Here is a 22,012-nt window from a genome sequence, read left to right as displayed (position 1 = left end):
TGGCAAATACAGAACCCAGTCTCTCACCAAATTACTTTGAATGCAAATTTAAAATTCCTTTTGTGATTAAACTGCAGACCCAAAACTTTCCAAATAAAAACTACAATTCAGTGAAAAATAAGATGAACAAAATGTGAAAGTGTTATTTGTATCACATCAGGACAGGCACTGAAACTACCCACATCACAGCAGGGAGTAGGTGAAGTAACATTTCTCAAATTTCTTTTGCATAATGCAAAAAATTGTGAGAAGCTGCAAAGCTGAATGTTATGACATGTTGTCACTTTTCAGTAGGTGGAATAGTTCACCAAACTGAGCTGCTGACATTTCATTTCCACTGTATTTAATAAAAGTTATATTTCAACATAAACTGGCATCGGTTGCCAGTTAGAGCCCCTCGAGTGATTGATCTCACACAGACACATTTGATGTCATTTAAAGTGAACTTTGCTAAACGTGGTGTATAACTTAAAACATCAAAATTTGGTCAATTTACAAACAACAAATCAGAGTGAAAGCTTTAAGTGTTTACTTGTATGAATAAGTTTAACATAAATATAATTGGGACAGGAAAGAACAGAGATTTTAATTGACATTTGGTAACAAACATCCCACAATTTAAAGTTGTTAATAACGCAACAGTCACCTTAATCCCACATCCAGGAAAGCTCAAATCATTTTTATTGACTGTATCAAAAGTAATTTGCTTTACTGTCAAAACCCTCAAAAGAATTGTTATTATTCAGGAAGGGAACATGTAGTACCAGTCAGTGTGGATGTGGGTGCAAAAATACCACAAAGTTGGTGCTCAACAGGGGTCGTTCATTTTGGCTGGAATTTGTGCTGAACAAAGCCAGGCTGACCCCGACCAAACACCCACTCGAAAGCACAGAGAGCTGTCCAAAGTCATCTTCTGGTTGGTTAAGCTGCACCCACACCAGTCCTTCATCTCAGCTGCTGAATCATCATCCTCATCCACGCCTTCATGACCTCACAACTCGAATGCTACTCCAACAGCATTCAGTACAACACACATCAACCAGAACAATCTACAGTAGATCTAAAACTTAGCTCTGTTCACTTGTCACCCAGTTGTGCACACAAGATCCTGACCCCAGTCCTTCAAAGCTTCCATAGGGCTTCACATTCAACATAAAATACAGTTAAAAGGTTTCCTTATCATCTACAAAGCCTCCTCCTACCTCACTGACCTCCTCTTCTGACACACTGTAACCTGCAACTTTACTTTGCCCAGTTTCACCCAGGGGTTCAAACTATAATGGGGAGAACCTTCATGTGTACCTTTCCTCCATCCATCCTCTATCCTTTTCTTTCATCTCTCTGTCCTCATTCCCTTCCTCCGCCCGACCATGTTTTGGTTCCCAATCTGGACCCCTGGTTCAGCCCTCTGCTGTCACATGACCCAGATTCAGAGATCCGGAGTCGTAAAGTACAAAGCTCTCAACTCAATGTGCATGCACACTATACAGACAGAAACATCACAAGGCCACCGTGGCGTTAGACATGTGAACAGAGCAACCCTTGGCTCACTTTCCGCTGCACTCGTGTGACCTCTCAACAGAACAGACTCTGTGCTTCCATTCCCACAAGCAGGTAGGTGGTATCTTGTCTAATTTGGAAAGATAAATGGAAGTAATTTCAGATGCTGAAAGTGATTTAAGACAGTTTAAAGTGTTTTATGTTGTGTAATCTTATAATAGGGAAATTTGTCCCATGGAAAAGAGCCTAGTTTAGAGTTTTGGAAAGTGGTCTGACAGATTTCCACTGGGCTGTTTTGCCTGTCCTTAGCAACTGTCCTTTTCCAACTCAGCTCGTCCACCTCTGTAAAAAAAACAAAACACTATGCAATATGTGTGTTCAATGGCACTTACTATACATCAAACATACTTGATATAATAAACATAATTTAGTTTTCACTTATTAAAAGTGCAAAGTTAAAATATAAAATAAAATTAACATTCTGCAGCAATCTGCAATTAAACTCATTCCTCCTACATTCCCAACCTTGTCCAGGCTGCTCTCAGTCCTATTTCTTGCTGTCAGCCTTGATAACAGCTACTGCTTTGACTGCGTGGACAATATTATCACAGATTCATGTGAGCTTGCAGAAAGGCATTCTGATTTATTTATATATTTGTGGTTAAGTCAGTGCCATTCAATAAAATAGTATTAATCATTTTGACCTGATGGTGATATAAGATGAAAATTTAAAATGAAAATTTAAAGGATCACTGAAGTTCTTACAATTCAACCCTTTGTGCACTCTATGCTAATTCAAGTTGTTAGGACTTGTCAGGACTCAAAAATTTGGTCAACCTCATGTTGACATTAAAGGCACCAAAGTCTGCCGATTTATCCTCTATTGATCGTGAATGTCTGTACCAAATTGAATGCCAGCCATGTGATTGCAACCATGTTATTCAAGTCTAGACTGACCAACATTGTCATCCTTAGAGGTACACTGCTAGCATTGTGCTTTGTGTCAGCCACACTGATGGCCAGCTCATCCAAAACTCAAATGATGATGCTGAAATCACTGCCTCCAGTTCTCTGGTGATGGGTTGTGGGTCCTCCTCAAGGCTGGGCTTCTCATTTATATCCTTGCTATCATGGAATTAGGTAATAAAAGCATCCCGGGTAGCTATAATGGCAGGAAGTTCATCTGCAGCAGTTAGGGTAGCCGGCAGCCATCTCACTGAGCTGCTTGGAGGGTATATTGAAGAAGGTGCTTGAAGGAGGCTACCAGAAGCCCTGAAGAACAATCATTATTACATAATCAGATCACAAAGCGCAGATTACATTTGAAAATTATTACATAATCAGATCACAAAGCGCAGATTACATTTGAAAAAAAAGAAAAAGTAATTAGATTACAGTTGCATTGTCAAAGATTACTTGATTACATTTTTGTTTATGTCTAAAGCATGGCAATTTTAAAATTTTGAATCATTTTTTATGATAACCAAATCTCTATCTATCTGGTCTGATGTATGGAGCTTATTACAGAAGTCCTCGCCTTTGTGGTGGGCCTGGTGGGGGGAAAAAAGAACAGTTGTTGAGCCAAAATGGAAGATTCATCTTAGCTCCTTCCATTCCTGTTAATACCACCATCACTGCAACTTCAGGAATGTGCAAAACAAGAACATCCACATGCAATGTTTAAAGAGATTAGAGAGACTAATTACTAACTGGCAATCTTTCAAAATAATCCGACCCAGCCCTGAAAACACACACTCACGTTGTGTACTGTTTGTGTTTTCCTTTCAGCTGATTTAAATAGGAAGTTGCATTGCTCTTTGTGTACTTGACAAACTGGTCTTTTCAGATCAGAGTACTTCTGCTCATACGAAACATGATTGTGAAACTGGAGTTGCAAATAACGAACAATACGATACACTACTGGCACAGTGAGCAGCCGATAGAGGCTCCAGCAGAGCGTAAGAAATAAACTGAGACAGGAAGAGAACGAAAGTCAGTGTGATATTTTCAGTATTTAGTAGATAACTAAAAGCAGTTTTACTCTTCTCTTTCATGCTGGAGCCTCTGTGTTTAAAGAAGGGCATACCAACAAAGTTGTGTGCTGGTTGGGGGAGGGAAAAGGAAAAGGAGGGGCTATTCTCACTGAGACCTCCCCTTCCACTCTGTTTCCTCCTATTGCTGAGTGCCCAGGCACCACGGAGAGCACATGGCTCGCTGAATTTGAAACCACCCTCCAATAGTAGGCCGATCAAGGTGTCATGGTGGTGCAGAGCATGTGCGGCTGTGCAGTCCCTCCCATGTCAAGTGCAGCAGAGACACGGAAACAGAATGTAAGCCCGTACTGTACTGTACTGTGGAAGTGGAGGAGAAATGGGGGAGGGAATACATACACACACTCTTGCATGAGGCTGATGGAACAGCTGTGAACATGATGGTGTGACATTTTTGAAAGGAAAGAGGGAAGAGGAGAAGAGTTCTTGACTATCAAGGTAAGATATCCTGAGACCTTATAGAACTGTGGAGGATAAGGATTATGGGATTTTCCTAGTTATGCTAGAACCTCAAGGCTAAACTATTTGTCCATTTGCTTCCCTTGCAATATGAAGGGATGGAAATGAAACAGTATGACTGAACCATTTTAGATTTTAGAAGGTTTAGAAGCAGGAAGACGAAGCCACATATACTCTGCAAATTCTGCAATACATTGAACATTGTTGACACAACGTCCTCTTCTATGTTTGGTAAACGATACTTATTTTTATTTAATTATGTATTACTATTATTATTTATTCATTCAACTTCAGGGTCGTCCAAATTAGGTAAACAACTTGTGTCAAAAGATTTCCACTAAACCTTAGTAGTAGTTCCTGTGTTTAATGTGGTCATTTAGACATGAAACATTTCTGTAACTCTGTCCTATGAAAAGAGAGTATTGTGATGTTGTTTTATTACACAGCTTCACAATCATTCCCCTTTAATGTGTCTGTTTATGTCACAACCACATGGTGCTTTTTATGGGAGCAGTGTGTCAGTATGTGAAAAGTCAGGACTAATACCCCAGAGGGAGTGAGGGGTGGTATAAGGGGAGACTGGGAAGGTCAATCCCAGCCACATGCTTTTGTTCTCAGGGACGGACATGTAACATTCAGCTCGGTGATGTTTATTTACAGAAACAGTATTTTAATTTTAATATGCTGGTGATAAATGAATTAGCAAACAGCAACCCAATTAGGCACGCTGTGGCTTTCCAGGCCGAGGAATCTCAAGAACTACTGGGGTGGACTATTGGTGGACTGACTCATGATGAAACAACTTTCATGATCTCACAGCGGCAACAATATGTCTTTTTTATTTTTTGATTCATGAATACATACCTGCAAAATTATGATTCCCCTCAGCCTCATGCTTTGTGTTTAGTGCTGATAAGCAAATGCTAGCATGCTAACATGCTAAACTACATGATGGTGAACATGGTGAACATTGCTAATACAGACAAAGACAAGCATTTTAACATGGCAAACAAAAAAATACACTGTGAAACCCTAAAACAATAACACACTAAATGTAAATGTTGCAATGTATTTATCATAGAGCTGAATAAAATAAACATTCACATTCCAGATTTGAACAAAATATCAGCCTGCAGCTTCTGCAATATTAAAAAAAGTTAAATTCTCTAAATGTTTCACATTTTAAGACTGTTCTATCTTGTGTCTGTATTTCAGATTGTGCATTTTCCGATTGAACTCATTCCATCATCCTCACTCCATCATGTCGCTGTTGACTCACGTGTTGGCGTGCCTGTTCGGCATGGGCTCCTGGGTGGCCATCAACGGGATGTGGGTGGAGCTCCCCTTGGTCGTACCAGAGATCCCAGAAGGCTGGTATCTACCGTCCTACCTCACGGTGATTATCCAGATGGCCAACATAGGTCCTCTCTTCATCACTCTGATGCACCACTTCCGCCGAGGAGTGCTGGATGAACGGCCGGTCATCTACTGCATTGTAGGGTTGGGGATCATTGCTACATTCCTGCTGGCTTTCTTCTGGAGGCACACAGTGGCATTAGGGGGCTCTTTGCACAGTGTGCCCCTGCTAGTGTTAAGCTTCTTGCTCTCTGTGGTGGACTGCACCTCCTCTGTTACCTTTCTGCCTTTCATGATGCGGTTGCGTCCACAGTACCTCACCACATACTTCGTAGGTGAAGGCCTCAGTGGTCTGGTGCCTGCACTGGTGGCTCTGATTCAAGGTGTTGGTGTAGTCCACTGTCGGAATGCCACTTTGGCTGGTCCAAGTAACAAAACGGCTGTTAATGCCACTATGGTTGACAGTGGAGCGCTAGAAGCTGTCTACCAGCCAGCTAAATTCTCAGCCCAGGTCTTCTTCATGTTCCTCAGTGCCATGATGGTTGTGTGCATGGTAGCCTTCATCCTACTCAACCATCACCCAGCTGTGGCTCGGGAGAGAAAGAGCGACTTGTACTTCAGTGGTGATCTGGCCCCTGGGAAGAGAGAACAACGTCTGTCACTTCGCGCCCAAACACCTGAACAGAAGCCCATGATCAGCCCCCTAGAAAATGCCAAGAGTTCTTTTGGGAAGGGAACGTATAACAATCTCGAGGTGTTGTTCATCTTTATTGTGTTAGCTTGGGTGAATGCTCTGACCAACGCAGTGCTGCCCTCTGTCCAGTCCTACTCCTGTCTGCCTTACGGGAACAAGGCCTACCATCTAGCTGCTGCCATGGCAGCTGTTGCTAATCCAGTAGCCTGCTTTATTGCCATGTTTATTCCCATAAGGTAAGAATTATTTATTTACTGGAACCAATTATATACAGTACATGAAACATTAGAGTTTGTAGAGGTCATAGCTTAAAAGTACTTATTTAACTTTAATTAACTAGTCCATCTCTGAACACTAAACACCAAAGAAAGGAAGTTCAGTGTAACAGAAAAGCTCAGTTTTACCAAATGCATCAATTTTTGTTTTCAGGTCTCTCATCTTCATGGGTTTCTTGACCATGGTTGGGACTGGATTTGGAGCCTACATCATGGCCATGGCTGCTCTTAGTCCCTGCCCCCTGCTGGTTCACAGTGCCTATGGAACTGTAGTCATAGTAAGGCTCTTTTTTTTAAAATAATTTTTTTATTATCTGGGACAAAAGATGTTTTATTTAGACTGCATGTTCAGGTTCTGCCTTGTAAATAAGGATCATGCTATACCTTATAAAAGAAACCTGTAACATGTATGTTTAGATTTAGGAGTGTTGCGTGACTGGCAGGTTTTCAGATCAACACTGTCAAACCATGTTTGTGCCGTATTAATGAGCATTTATTTTCCCTGAGGAAAGCATTCAATGCCACATTCATGTTGATTCAAGTCTATATTGGATAGTGCTCTTGTACTTGTATTACAATGTCACGCCATGTATCTGCTAGCAGTGACTTTTGTCGGCATAATGAAGCATAAAGAAATAAGGCAGCAACCTCTGTGGCTGTGAGAAGAAGCCAATGCGAAAATGCAAAAAAACTGCAGTTGACGTTACAGGTGGCTTTTTTCAGCACCCCCACCTCAGGTCCACCTGCACTCCTCGTCTTTGTTCATTTTTAGATTAGCCGGGAGTCAGCAAATGAACAAACATGGTGTCTATGGAAGAAACATCATTTTGCTATGTAACTGCTACAAAATAAAGGTTTAGAGTGCAGGAAATGTAGATTCAAAATACGTAAGGAAAAAATCCTAAGAGCTAACAAGCATGTGTTTTAAGAAAATCTTCTATCCTATTCTTATTTCTTTTCTTCATTACTTTTGTACTAAATGTATCACAACATCATTGATATAGTTTTTCTCAACAGGGTTACAAAGTGCCTAAAGCAGAGTAAACAATATAAATGACTTAAATGTGAGTCATAATGGCTGTGTAACCAGTGTCAGATCATTATATGCCACATTCATTCATTCATCTCTTCATGGTTGTAGGTGCTGACCTGGATCCTGTTTGTCCTGACATTGTCCTATGTGAAGGTCATCATTGGGGTGATCCTGAGGGATGAGGGCCACAGTGCCCTCGTGTGGTGCGGAGCAATAGTGCAGTTGGGCTCCATGGTTGGTGCCATATCCATGTTCCCATTGGTTAGTGTTTATGGACTTTTCAAGTCAGGTGATGCTTGCAACACCAAGTGTCCAATGTAGTGACTAAACACTACGGTACAAAACTGCAATGTCATTTGCTCTTATTTTCGTAGCACTGAAGTCATTATTCCTATTTGTTTCAGCAGAGCTGAGAGGTCATTATGTGTTTCTATCCAACCGTACCACTCCCTGATGTTGCATTTGTCAGAATCAGATCGCACATTTATGTTTTATAGTGTATTTATTGTCTATCAAAAAATGACACCTACATTTGACAATCTGTGTGTATTTCACTTCCTTCTGAATTCAGAGGTCAAAGCCAGTTTACCTGAACATTATGTGAAGGTGTAATTGATGTTGCTTTTCTAAGACCTTTTGGTACTTTTGGCTTTAAAATGTGCCTTAAATTGAGACACTAAAAGAGTTGTGTTTTTTTTTTTATTATTGTTGTTTTTGTGTGTGTATATGTAGTTGTTTAACTGTATAATTTCCTCTGTATATGTTACCTGAGTGGAGAAACTGGAGAAACAAATAAACTACTGCTTAAGTAAGTATATTATACTTCAAATCCTTTAAAAAATCCCTTAATCTTACCCCGCCTTAAGGGTAGAGATTGTACAGGGGCAGAAACTTCTGCTCTAGAAGTTTCAATTGTAGGTATCATTGAGAAAGAAGTTGAAACCATCACCATCCCTCAGACGTACACACAAATGATGTTTATACAGACATTTATAATATAATGCAGGATAAGAGGAAAGTATGATAAAAAGACAAGGGAGAAATTAAGGAAAAAAGATGAAAACACATAATTAGTCCTCTCTCCTTTATTATATAATTATCCACACATTAACAGCCACTCTTTTACATAGACATGTTTTGTGTGTTTCATAGTATTTGTTAATATACAGGTCACATGACACCAAAAATAGTGGACATAAGGAGACTCATAAAATGTGGTTATATGTGCCAATAGATTTTTTTTTTTATGACAAATGGAGCACAATGGACTTGAAAGGATTTCTAACTGCATCTCGCAGTGAATGAATAGCATCCATGAATCATTTTATTATGTAATATTTGTAAGAAACATTTAATTATTTTTCAATGTCCATACGTTAATAGATCTACATTCCATACATGCACTTTATATGCAACACCTATTGCTTTTGTATAGATGTTGGATAAAAGGCCAGATGAACTAATTTAAACTCAAAACTGCAGCCACAGTGGGTGACTCCAAGGTACTTCATAGGTTGATATGGCAGTGACATATAAATCATATTTAAGTTACAAAACCATGTTTTCTTTACAGTATCTGAAAATGATTTTATTCCTCTGGTTTGCTATTTGAGAGAAATGGATGGCTTTATTTTTAATACAAAACAATTTATCATGAAACATTGGTGTATGTATTGTTTCCACATATTTTTGCACCTCAGTCAAATTAACTAAAATCAAAAAAATCTTGTCCTTAGATGATGTGCCATTGAATAGTTCATTAGTATTGGTAGCCTGCACATATTAAAAACTAACACTAGGTGTCACTGTATGATTAAAAGATTCTCATGAAGAACTGAGGCTACTGCACATCTTAGCTGCAGTCACGCTTCAAGATTCAAGTAATGCCACAGTTTTGATCTGCAGGACTCAACTATAAAAAGATTTGAAATTTGTTTGAAGAAGACACATTTGCTAAAGGAATCAGTCGAACAGATTTAACTTTGCCAATTTGGATCGAAAACTGGTCATAAACAAATTTCTCAGTCTTCATATTGTGGACTATTTGTGGACAAATTGCTCAACCTTAGTTTAGTAGGAGTGATGCATGTCTCTGGGGTGTTTGCCCAGGTCATGTCTGCATCATATCCTCCTCTCACTAAATCAAGGAGAGTGTCTTATCCATGTAAGTGTATTTATGTGTGTGTGTGTGCGTGTGTGTGTGCAGGTATGTGTGTATGTGAGAGTATTTATCCTTCCTCCGGTCCACAGGGACAAATAGGAATGAGGAACTCATGGCCAGTCAGAGTCTGATTCAGATCCCAGTGGTTCCTCAGAGCACATCTGGGGTCATCATCTCCTGGTGTCTCATGCTTCACATATTCTCCTTATCTCTCCCCGTAGTTCCTATGACTTATGGTGTGCTGAGTTTAAAAACTGCAGACCTGTTTGGAATGATTTTAGCGATAGTTAAATATCTGAGTATGGGGAAACATTCAAGATTAAATCAATTTTTAATATGTTTTTCGGAAATTCTCTAGTAAAACACTTGAACGACTTCCTTTAAGCATCACAAAATGATCCAAGTGAACTGAGATTCAGACAGGTGGAAATTCTGCCCGGTGTGAATGTGGGTGGTAGGATGACAGAAGTAACATAATGAGAGAAGGGGGGAGACGACGAAGACTGCAGTCTTCCTTATCTCTCTGGCTGGCTCTCTTTTTCTCTCCTTCTGTCCAACTATTCTGATATCTCCTTTTCCCCAAGCACCTTGTCTTCCTCGATTCATGCATATGGCAGACTTTGTGACCGTAATTTCAATTTAAAACACATGAGGGGAAATCCTAGCCCGCGCTGCTCTTTAATGGGCCGTCATGGGATTGGAGTATGCAGAGAATGATTGAATTTTGTGAGAAGGCCAGGAACGATCAAGTCTCGCCTTCCGTTATGCAATCGACCATTCCCCTCTCACAACGCGACGTCTGGTAAAACCTAGAGGAGCAGGAGGGGGGCTAAGGGCTGGAAACCTCAACGTCTAGACCAAATGAGAGAAAAATATTTTTTCTTCTAAATGACTCACGACTATATAAAAGAGAAACTCAGCTATCACAGATAAAAAGAGCCAAATGAGATGTGATCCACCACATCAAACGTAAATATGCTGAACTGGGCTCCTTTTAATGGTTGTAAATGAGTCTTTTTACACTGTAATGCATGACATCCTATATTTCCTCACAGACGGAAACATATGGATCCTATACAAAGCCTGCCATACTGTTTTATTTATATGATTGTGTCATGTCAGTTTTCCCCCTTGATTCTATCCACCTGCTTGGCCCACTTTGACAATGTCAAGATGAAAACTCAGCGACTCCAAGGCACTGAAATGACCACTTTGTGCAAACTTTTTCACACCAACTGTGTTGGATTACACCACCATGATATATATCCTTTCAATGAAGTAAAGAGACTACCTTTCCCGTTAAGTCCATTATATTCAAATGGGCTGGTGCCTTTTTCTTTTTTTTCTTCTTCACAACAAGACATAAAGTAATCAAAAGTTAAAAGCAAACACTCAAGGAGGCACTTAGCAAAAAAGAAAAGCTTTTATGATAAAACATTCATATACAGTGCAGGAGACAGGTAATCTTTGAGGATGATAGGGTTGTCTTGTGGTCAGTTTCAGTCTAGTATGGCTTGGGGAGCCTTGTAGATGAATGCTCCTAATAACATCCCGCCCACCCATCATCCAGTGGACCATACAGGCAAAACAACTAATACCTGAGTGTATTTTTTCAGTGGTGTGAAGTATGCCTTAAAGAGCTGTTGGAGGCTGCAGTAAAGTAGGGTTCATTACCTTGACAGACTTATGACAGCTAAGACTCACTAAGACACACACACACACACACCCACACAAACACACACATACACACTAAAGTAAAAGCTATACACACAATATGTTATTTCTTATAAATATAAAATAGGAACAACAGCCAAAACATTAAATACATCAGTGTTTTCTGGAGCTCTAAAAAGTGAAGATCCCTTTCTTGCAAGTCTTTTGATAGTCATATGCTAAAGAGACCCAAATCAATATGTGATAAATATGTTGTGGGTGCAAAAAAAACATGTGGATCTGAAAAGGATTAGTGGGAAAAGTTTTTAAAAGAATCGTTCCACATTTTGGGAAAAGCACTTGTTTGCTCTCTTGGACGAGAAGAATGATACCACTATGTTAAATATGTAGTTATGGCCAGCATGCAGGAAACAGCTGGTGCGACTCACCCTCAGCCTTGTCTAATTAAAGTAATATGTTGTTTGTTTAATCCACACACAAAAAATAAGTTTCAGTTTTATGGTCTAGTTTTATGGCTGGTTATGTGCTGGATTATATCTAGAATATTGTGCAGATTAAACAAATGAGATATAATGCGTTAGTGACTTTAGAGGTGCTGGTCAGAGCCAGGCTAGCTTTTTCCAGTCTCTATGCTAAGCTAAGCTAATTGGTTGCTGGCTATAACCTTATTTTACCTTACAGAAATGACAGTGGTATCGATTTTTTTTTTTTCACTCTTGGCAGAAAAGCAAGTAAGCTACTTTTCCAAAATGTCACACTATTGTCTGAATAATTTGAGTTTGCTGTAGCCTTTTTTTAAAATATCCACAGACATTTTTGATTCCAGTTTCTCCTTCTATTTTGACAAATCATAACCAACCCCATAAAAAAAAAAAAAAAAGAAATAACTAAAACAGCGAACTCTCTCTCCTTCATGTCGGGAAGTCAGTTTGCATGGGTTGCATGTGGGGTCAGTGTTAGGTCATACTGGGCATCCATTAGTGGCCTTATTTAGAGTCTTATTCCTTTAAGAGGAGTGATTGGCCAGCAAAGACAGAGAATCATTACCTTTGCCCGCCCCCTCCCTGCCAGCAGTCAATAATGAGGGATCATTAAAATGAATAGATGGACATTCCCCTTTTCTCCGGATCCTTATTGCAAAATCAGTGTCAGGGGAAATGAAGATTGAGCTTGGAGAAGGCGTCTAAAAGCCTCACAGTGATTGTCGTGAACTCATCTCCAGTGCCAGGCTCCTTTATCTACTGTAAGAGTCTGCACCTGCCTGAACTCTTGACTAGCAAGGGCTTTTACTGTAGCCCATTAAGAGCATCCCTAATGTGTGCTACAATGTACTTCAACATAAACATTCTGCATATGTACCGAAACATTTACAGCAAACAATAGAGAATGATAGCTTGGGGTGTCTTGTTTTTTTTTTCTTCTTGATGAAGAAATAGAGCTTTCAGGCTGAAGCAAAGAAGGATATTGAATACATCAGCTTTGATGTGCAGAATAGAGAACTCACGTGTTGTGATCATATAAACAGACTCTTAAAGATCATTCTCACTTTTCACATCTCTTAAGCGCAAACATCTGTCCCGCCGCTAAATTTTTATAAAACCTTGCACAACATTTCACGCATCACAAAAGAGAGAGCGAATCACGCTGAATGATTACAGATGGAGAATAAAAGACGGCACAAGATTTTCCAGGCCCCATCTGGTTGCCTTTCTGAGGGTCTCTTAAAGTGTCTTTTAAAAAGGTGATTTGTCTGTGGGTCCGCAACGATGTGACCATGTCAGCATGTCAGCGGGTCATCTGCTGGTCCTGTCGCATGTTAAAACAGTCCTATGAAAGGGGTCCGTGTACACCTGTGGAGCCTCCACAACCCCACCCTAAACAGATTTGAAAAACACATGTAAACACATGCTGAAATCCACCCACATATGGTCCTCGTCTTCTTTCTTTATCATCCAAAAGATAATTGATAAGACGGTCTGTTTATAGTCATCTGACACGTGTTTCAAGAGAAAAAAAAAATCCAAAACTGACTCAAAGGACCAAAAAAAGATCAAATATAGAACTGGCTTATAGGACAAAACTATCAAAGTCTCTCAGTATGGTCGAACAATTATCTCTTAAAGCATCTCTTAAAGCCACCCCATGGTTCTCTCAACATGCCCTTCATAACAGAGGTATATTGAGGATTTACTGCCTGCAGATGGCCGATGAGAGACGAGGGGCAGGAGCTCAAGCTTTGTGCCTATGCACTCAATTTATAAAATCCCAAATCAAGGGCTCTGTGGGAATTCAAGGGGGGAGGAAGCAGCGCTGTAAAGACACTATAAATCCGTACAATGAAACTTCTAAGTCGTGCCCTCTGCCAGGTGCTGTGTGCATCTGGACCCCGGGGAGAAAATGGCACGCGCTGCAATCATTATGATCAGAGATTGCTTTTTTTCTCATCTGTGCTGTTGTCTTCACTGCAGGGATGCTGTGGTCTGAGTGTGTGTCCGTCTGCCAGCAAGACAGTCAGATCGATAGTCAAATTAAATCATTTGGTCAGGCAATCAGTGGAATCATCATCAGAGTGCATAAGACGACTGTACTTTTATACAAACATATATTCAATAAAACGTGTTTAGTTTTTTTCCTTGAGGAATAATTGAAAACATGGAAAAAAGACTTTAAACACACAGCAGGAGAAATATCCATTTTTTTTCAGTGTTACGAAAAAGGTACAAATCTAATAATAAGAAATTATTTGTACTGCACACTGCCTGAGTCACCAGAGGAAGAGTCTATAGCTACCTACACATTTACTGATGTCAAATAAGAAAAGCAAGCATGACTATTTTTATTAAAATTACTGGTCAGCATCTGATAAGAAGTACGATTTTCCTGATATACTGAAATACAAATGCTGCTGTAGAGCTATGCTGTGACTAAATGAAAACACTATATGTAGGCATATGGATCTGTATTAATGTATATTCAAATTCAAACTCTGCTGTACAGTATGAATCAAAACTGAATTCAAACTTTTATTAAGACAAACATTCAAACGCTTATTTATACGGCACCTGTGCGGGAATAGATGAAATTTCTGAGAATACACTTCTTCACTTTCTTGCCAAAAATTAGATGAGAAGATCGATACCACTCTAATGGTTGTCTGCTCACAGACAGGAGACAGTTAGCTAAGCTTAGCGTCGCTCTGTCCAAAGGTAGCAAAATCTGCCGACCAGCACCTGCAAAGCTTCCTAATTAGACCTTACAGTAAAAGTCACAGGAAGTCACTGCACCTAACCAATTAAAGTCCAACTAAAATGACATTTAGTCATCCCTATTTGTAGTCAAAAATAATGCAAATGTCTTTTATTTTTTGATTTTTAACACATATACTGTTATTCTAAATAACAGAAATGCTCCTTTTAATTCCAGCTGGCATGAGCAGTGTGTCAGTGCCTGTGTTTGATTGACAGCAGATTTGGGAACAAGAGACAAAGTCGTAGTGCTGTAGCTTACCGGACATGTGCAAAGAGTGTATTTTTAGTGGTATTGAAGAATAAGATCCACACCAGCATCTGACTGAACCTCAGGTACGTTTGCATGCTGTTTATTGTGATGCAGCTGAGCAGCTGGTAAGCTACCTAGCCTGAAAACTGATTTCTTATGAACGCTGATGTTACTGCTTAGTCCATGTTTTAACTCCCCATGGAATTTATGAAAAAGTAGAAACAAACAGAAAAATATGGTTTGCTAATCTTCTCTTAAAGGTGAACACAGGACAGGTGATTTATAATGCAGATATGCTGTAGCTGACACAAAGAATTTTCATTTGATTAATAGTCAAGCACATAAATGTTCTGTTTAGAGATGCTGGTGGGTAGTTTTTGTAATCTCTGGACACAACCAAGCTATCGTTTTCCTCCATTTCCAGTGTTTATGCTAAGCTAAGTCTCTCCTGGGCATAGCTTCATATTTAACAGATAGTTACAGATATTACTGGTATAAATCTCATCATCTAACTATTGGCAAGAAATCAAATGAGCAGCTCAGAATGCTTTATAAAACATATAAAATGTGCAAACGTTGGCCTATATTCTATAAATGAGTCACTGAGCATGCATAATTCTGTCATCTGTGAAATAATTTCAAACAGGTTCTGTGAACATCAAAAATAGATACATCTTTCAACAGATGCCACTTGATTTAAAGACAGATAGAAGCCTCATTTGTGTTCATATCATGGATATTCCACTGCTTTTGTCTCCCTACTTGACTGCTGCTTCTGTGGAAACTATGGCCTGGAGTCATCTCTCCACTGTGTCAAAGGGTATGGCGCTGTCAGAGGAAGACTAAGGTAAGGAGAACAGGGTGCCAGGAAAAAGGGGCGTGACTGCATCTGTAAATAGTGGTGCTATTTTGGGCCTACCACCGTTGTACAGGGGAGCACCGCCTAGGCCTGCCTTCTGTCACTATGGGGATGGGCGCTTCATAACTTTGCTGGATGGAAAAAGTCTGGAGGACTGGCAGGTGGTACACAGGAGCGTGGCACAGCTCCCATGGCGAGGAGCTGTTTCACTCATAACTAGCCGCCACTAACAATACTCACCGGAAAACACACAGGCCTCTGCTTGTACTTGGCATATCAGCAGCTTGTTGCAGTTTATCCTGCTAAAGTAGAGTGAAGGTTTGTTTGTATTTCAGTTTGAAACTAAAGTGGAAGACAAGACCAAATACCCAAAGTGCCCTCTTTGCTGGCAAATACATAGGATAAAATTGTAAGATGTATACCTAATACACCCAGTTACAATCATGTCGCAGTTTAATTATAATGAGGTAAATCTAATTCTGTAGGTGAATAACTGAAGGTAAAATTAAATAAAAATTATGATACATTATTGTTTTGTGTGGGGGGAAAAAGATCTTTGTCTTCTCTTGTCAATGTCAAACTGTCTCCTTTTCAGGTTTTATTAGGGATATAGGTACAGGTTGGAACAGTCTAAGGTCAAGCTATATAACACAAGAAAATCACTCAGCCAAGTTACAGTGATGGCAGCCATATGGGCCCTGCATGCAATAGTCAAAGAATGCTTTTGGCATAAATTGAGAGAAAACGTGAGAAAAAAGACTGAATCTGTTACCAACTATTGAATATTTCTTATACTAGAATAAATACATTATTTCAGATTAATAGCCCTAGCTGAATTACTGACTAAAATAAGGCCTAATATAGGGATGAAACACATTTTTTTGTTCCGGTCTGAAAAATATTGTTTGGAGTTAACACAAGAATATAAATCATGCAAATGACAAAGAAATACTTTGGATAATGATTTTAAAAAACAACATTTTTTTCTTACTGTCAAATAAAAAGGCTCCCACAATCAGTAATGTACTTAGAAATAGACCAAACACACCAAAAAAATTGAAACTTAGATTATGTATGGTCACCATTATGCCATTTATTAATCCATTGTTGAGAACACATTAAATGCACTTAAAACACATTTAATTTTTTCATAAATATTTTAATATTCAAAAGAAATATGTTTCACCTTGTGCCTACACAGAAAAGCATTATAGAGTTGCAACGATCTTGTAGCCAAGAAAGAGAGTAAGGCACAAAATAGAAACCTTATTCATACAGTTTAATCATGCTATTATACTATATGTCCAAAAATGTATTAGGAAGCTATACTGTAAGCTACTGTCAGCTAAATGATCCCCACCATTAGTACGATGTGCATGCTCCAAAAGACAGATAAACATGGAAAAGACTGCAGCTGTGTGGAAGAAGAAGTCAGTAAGTTTATGACACGACGGAGGAAGTCAATCTACAATATTTGGTCTGGAAGCAAGAAAATCTGCTCTGTTTCTACGGTAAAGTGCATAATGTTTTTGTTGTTTTTTTTTTGTACGGGGAGCCGCTCTACGCTAAAGTCTCCGTCAGAAAAAGGAAACTTGGACAATAATTTCACCAAAGATAAAATCCTTTGGTTTACTCAGATCAATTATTGCCAACAGTGAGTAACAGTCCTGCCAACTCCTCAGTGGAATCACCCAAATGACGAGTAAAACTGAGCCTGTGGCATACTTTAGATTATCCCTGTGCCTATTTACAAGCAAACCTGCAGTGCAAGAAGTAACAGACAAATATATATTGTCCAGGGGTATTCTCATTTTAATTCAGCAGGTAAGCATACCATTGTTCAACTATCTTATAGCCAGGGGAGAATAAAACTCTGATACCTGCCTTTATAAGCCCCCGCAACCAGGAACTGTTGTCATAGGATATGTTCTATATATTTTTTCTGATTGTCTGTGCATCATTATGTCATGGTTTGGATGTGAAGGACTGGAAGACCGGGGCAGGATGGTAAAAAATAGGCACTAAGGTGAAAAGCATAATGCAGGGTAGTAGAAATGGTACAAATCATATCAGGGGGAAGACGAATGGGAAAGCTAAATAGCAAACTGCATGATATAAGCATAAGGCATACATAAGTACATTTTCAAATACATGTTTATACAAAAGAATCATACAATAACATTCAGTATAAATGAACAATGAGATAATAATGAGGAAGCAAGAAAAAATACAGTTCTAATCTATTCACATACTCCCTATATATTTTCCAGCCTTTTTTTTTCTGTTTCCCTGTAAACAAATCATTGAAATGATACAAAAAGGTCATATAAAAACTTCCACTTTGGGTTACAAGGAACCATTTGCATTTGTGTGTGACTGCTGCTGTTGTTTGCTGTCAGTATCACTGCTGTAAGGCACCAATTCGGTTGTCACGGACTGACTGCACAAACAAATGAACCAAAGTGATGAAGCGTGACACTTATTGTCCCATTAGCTTGTCCATGCATTAACATACAGATCACACTTGAAAATGAAGATTGTCATTTGTCAACGATAGAAGTAAATCAGTCTCATTGAGCTGTTTGGTCCACTAAAGAACATCTGCTGTGAATTAAGGCAAGTGTAGTCATATACTTTGCCCCTGATATCACTTCCCTTTTTTTTTGTAAATATAACATTCATGTGTTTATTCAAATGGAGCTTGCCAGTGATTGTCAATGTGAATATGCAGCACGTCTTTTGAGTGAAGAGGAGCTGATGGCAACGACGGTCAGGTGTGGAGATCCTGGTCAAATCTTTATTCTTCATCATCTGGATCTCTACGTTGTTTTTGTTTTTTTGTCCTTTTTTTCCATTGTTGCTGCTGCTGTTTGAGTGTGTGTGTGTGTGTGTGTGTGTGTGCGCCAATGTGCGGGTGTGTGTGTGTGTGTGTGTGTGTGTGTCTATGTGTGTGTCTATGTGTGTGTGTGTGTGTGCTGCTGCAGAAGACTTCTGGACGTCTATGCGTGAGTGTGCACGGAAATGCTGGAGAGGTCGTTCCTGATGATCTCATTAACTGTGGAAAGAAAAGAGAAGTTGTGGATCATTATTAAGTAATCACAATGAATAACAATTCAGATCATTACAACACTATTACATTTAAAGAAGAGAGGCGGCCTACAAGTTAGGCGAGGTGAGGCTTGTAATAGGAGGGTTGCCAGTTGCCAACTACCCTAGAAGGAGGTCCAGGCTCAGTGTCAGTTGGTGTGTGTTACAACACAACGATCTTAACGTTGTGTGTCACACAACATTAAGATCGGTTTACTTGTCACGTGTTAAAACAATTGTATAAAGTCTCATGTAACTTTGACAGGAATCCTTCTAAAGCTATTTAAAGGCTGAAATTACTTTATGCTTAAGTGGTCGTTTGCTAGACAGCAAGGGTCAAATAAAAGATGCTATCGAGTTGCATGATGGGAAGTGTAGGATCCAGGATTTTTGGGGTGTGACTCACTCTAACGACTAAAGGTCAGGGTATGGTGGCCTCTGCAGCTCTCGCTCTTTATCAAATCACAGGAGTACCCCTTTAATTGAAATTTCTTTTGAAATGTGGACCACAAAAGTCCAATAAATGTCACAGTAAGGGCCCTCGGTGTCTGTATCTGGGTTTAAGGCCTTTTTAATTTTAGTTTTGTGCATGTATGTTACATATGCTTAAATAAATGTAAAAATGTAATGCCTCTGTTAGTCCCTAGAAAATGTAAAGTCATGAATAATTTATGTTTTTTTTGCAAGTTTTGTGTTAGATTTTAAGCTTTGACTCAAGACGATGTAACCCTTTAGAGCTTGCAGCCTGTGAGAAATAATGTCACATGAGGCAATGATGCACTAAATACTTGGCATAGATGTGGTCAAGCTGAAAAATAGTGGATATCAGTGGTTATCAGTAGCTGCAATCCAAACATATCACTGTCGTTACCAGCCTCCTAAACTCATATCGGCCCTGTACACACATCTCTGTTTTCAAGTCATCGTCTTGTCTTTCCTGCTCTAGTTCCTGTGCCCGCGCCTTTCCCACAGTCGGGCAGACACGGATCACTCCCCTGCCTTTATCTGCTCTGTGTTCTTTGGCAAAACAGAGGGAAGTGACTGTGAAGATGGCGAGGACCTCAAGCCCTGTGGCTCGACGCAAACAAGAAGCTCCTCAGTTATAGAGCTTGCTGTGATAAAGTATACTTCAGTAGAGAGCAGAGAGAGAGAGAGAGAGAGAGAGAGAGAGAGAGAGAGAGAGAGTCTGGTGAAACCACCATCCGCAGTTAGGAGCCGAGACAGGAAGTCCACCCACTCTGAGGCCCAAAGCAGGCCTGCAGTTTGTTATCATTAGATACTGTTGAATGGTGCATCTGCATTGATCAAGACGAAAACATCACTAAGATAATACAAGATGAAGTCATTTTAATACCAAGCATTTCAATGCTGTGAATTGTTATGGGTACAGTGCCATAGTGAACCACAATGGTGCTGATGAAATGTGAAAAAATGCATGTTTGTTCTATTTTCTTTTGTACAATGAGGGTACTGATGTCTGATAAACTGATAAATGTCCTGAACAGACTGTACTTTTTAAATTAGTAGGCCACACACCTATAATAGCATGCCCCGCTTTCTAATATGCAGCCAACCACCCACGTATTTACACACACACACACACACACACACACACAGGTTGGTCGGGACTCACCTCCCTAAACAGGAGGAACTCCCATTGGAAAAATCCAACCTGTGCCAACACTGCTGGCTGTTTTCAACTCCACTCCGGCCTAAACAGGCATTTACACGCTGAGGTTATTTTTAGCTCTGCCATCGCAGGTCATAAAGGAAGTGCAAGCACACATAACAATTATATGATCAAACTTTAATTGTTGCTGCTTGCCTGTGTTAGCCGAGGTGCGAAAACAGCTCCAGGTAATTTTAAAGAAGGAAAGGGAAAACCCAACAGCTCGGTGGCAAAAAGTCACAAATGTACCTTTTGTTTTTGTTTTTTACAGAGAAAAGCAGTGGCTTCCTTTCCTTTCTTCTTTTCAGTCACCGTAAAAAATAGTGACGTCTCCTCCACCCACATATTAACTGCAGTGTTATTTTTCTGCACTTTATCAGCTTATATTTTCCATTGGCATGCTTGATGATGTTCCATTCTGACGAAAAAGAGTGATAAAGCGAGACAAAAGGTACAACACTGGCCGCTGTGCTTTCATCTATGTACTCTGTGAGAATCTCAGAAACAGGATGTGGCCAACTGTTACAGTACACCACAAGACAACACCAAGCTGCTATTTATAGTTGTTTAATGGTGTAACTCAGATTACTATTTAGTTGCAACAGCTTCTGGGAAATGAAGAAATTTTTGAAGAACAGTTGAGGAAACATGAATGACACGCACTACATTACGAGGTAATGGCAGTGAATGAATACATGTAAACATATATTCTAAAGCCCTCAGACCGGTTGAGATTGCTGTCATACTTCTGACTAAATTTTAATTTAATTCAAAAGTTTTGATTATTTGGGACAAAAAATTCACTTTTTTCAAACTCCCACATGACAGCTCCTCATTTTTATGTCTGCTTTTTTTGCTTCCATGAAGTGACTAGATCACCACAAATATGCAGAACAAGAGAAAGCAGTCAAACACGTTAGAGAACATTTTGTTCCGAGCGGATTTTGGCTTTAATAATTCAACCTCTTGCATAATATGGATGGGCAGAGGTGTAGTGCAAGACCTCTTCCTTCAACTATGCCTGGTAAAGTTTGTTGCAGTGCTTTACAAAACATTCTAGAGGGTTATTTCTCACTTTCATGATCTCTATATGCTATTGCAAAAATATTGTTCTGTTATGTTACACAACAAGGAGTTTTATGTTAATTGTCAGGTACTGTATGTACAGAAATGAACTGCCAGTGGCCTGGCATCCCTCTCAACAGCATTGGAAAGTTATTATGTTTTTTTCTTTTTTCAGTTGCCCAGGTTAATAATGGAAAGCTGTTACTGGGAGGATACCCTCTCATGAATAAACAAAAACAGCGGAAAACTGCACTCCAAATATTCCCCTGCTGAAAAAAAAAAAAAAAAAAAAAACAGTGCCCTGCTAGTCTTAGTTAAACAGAGTGACATCCTTTATTAGCCGTGTGCGCCTGTGCAATCAGTAAACCGCAGCCCAGACCTGTCAGGACTTATACTTAGGGCTGGGCGGCTGGGAGATCTATTTCAGGCAGGTGTGAGAGTGACATAAAAATATGACTGCGATGCCAGCTGTGTTGAGCAGTTCAATGGACAATTCAACTCCTTTGTGAAGGCCTACCAGTGTTTCTTGGCAGTGGCTTGTAGGTAAACCTCTGTCTCCATCGGGTGTGGCTGCTGGCTGAATGAATGTTGACCTCGCTAAAATAATCTGTCTGCATTAGGTATGGGGGGG

At 39.6% G+C, this 22,012-nt stretch overlaps 2 protein-coding genes across 5 annotated transcripts in view; one reads left to right on the top strand and one right to left on the bottom strand.

Moving 5' to 3' along the window:
• The first annotated feature begins 1,494 nt into the window (after positions 1-1,494).
• Positions 1,495-8,527, top strand: LOC104926502 (riboflavin transporter 2-like). Of its 3 annotated transcripts, none has more exons than XM_010740371.3 (4): positions 1,495-1,614; positions 5,226-6,296; positions 6,490-6,613; positions 7,477-7,689. In XM_010740371.3, the coding sequence occupies exons 2-4, from the start codon at positions 5,272-5,274 to the stop codon at positions 7,687-7,689; spliced, it is 1,362 nt and encodes a 453-aa protein (XP_010738673.3). In that variant the 5' UTR covers positions 1,495-1,614; positions 5,226-5,271. The 3 variants fall into 3 exon arrangements, with proteins under 3 accessions (XP_010738673.3, XP_027143269.1, XP_010738672.3); XM_027287468.1 differs by lacking the exon at positions 1,495-1,614 and adding an exon at positions 3,651-3,830 and having other exon boundaries at positions 7,477-8,527; XM_010740370.3 differs by lacking the exon at positions 1,495-1,614 and adding an exon at positions 3,651-3,989.
• An 8,568-nt stretch (positions 8,528-17,095) lies between these two features.
• Positions 17,096-22,012, bottom strand: part of LOC104926509 (nuclear factor of activated T-cells, cytoplasmic 1) — a 58,888-nt gene continuing 53,971 nt past the window's right edge. For both annotated transcript variants that reach the window (XM_019269200.2, XM_010740379.3), the window contains exon 10: positions 17,096-18,615. In XM_019269200.2, coding sequence (XP_019124745.2) covers positions 18,560-18,615 — 56 coding nt within the window. In that variant the 3' untranslated portion in view covers positions 17,096-18,559. The remainder of the gene's footprint in view (positions 18,616-22,012) is intronic.

Source organism: Larimichthys crocea, chromosome XIII (assembly GCF_000972845.2).
Source record: "Larimichthys crocea isolate SSNF chromosome XIII, L_crocea_2.0, whole genome shotgun sequence".
Classification (NCBI taxonomy): domain Eukaryota; kingdom Metazoa; phylum Chordata; class Actinopteri; family Sciaenidae; genus Larimichthys; species Larimichthys crocea.
Note: the sequence above shows the minus strand (reverse complement) of the source record. Positions and strands in the feature narration are given on the sequence as shown.

Coding starts and splice junctions, on each gene's coding strand:
- LOC104926502 (XM_027287468.1), top strand. CDS start 5,272: ATGTCGCTGTTGACTCACGTGTTGGCGTGCCTGTTCGGCATGGGCTCC. Junction 6,297..6,489: donor GCCATGTTTATTCCCATAAG/GTAAGAATTATT, acceptor TTTTGTTTTCAG/GTCTCTCATCTTCATGGGTT. Junction 6,614..7,476: donor CCTATGGAACTGTAGTCATA/GTAAGGCTCTTT, acceptor TCATGGTTGTAG/GTGCTGACCTGGATCCTGTT.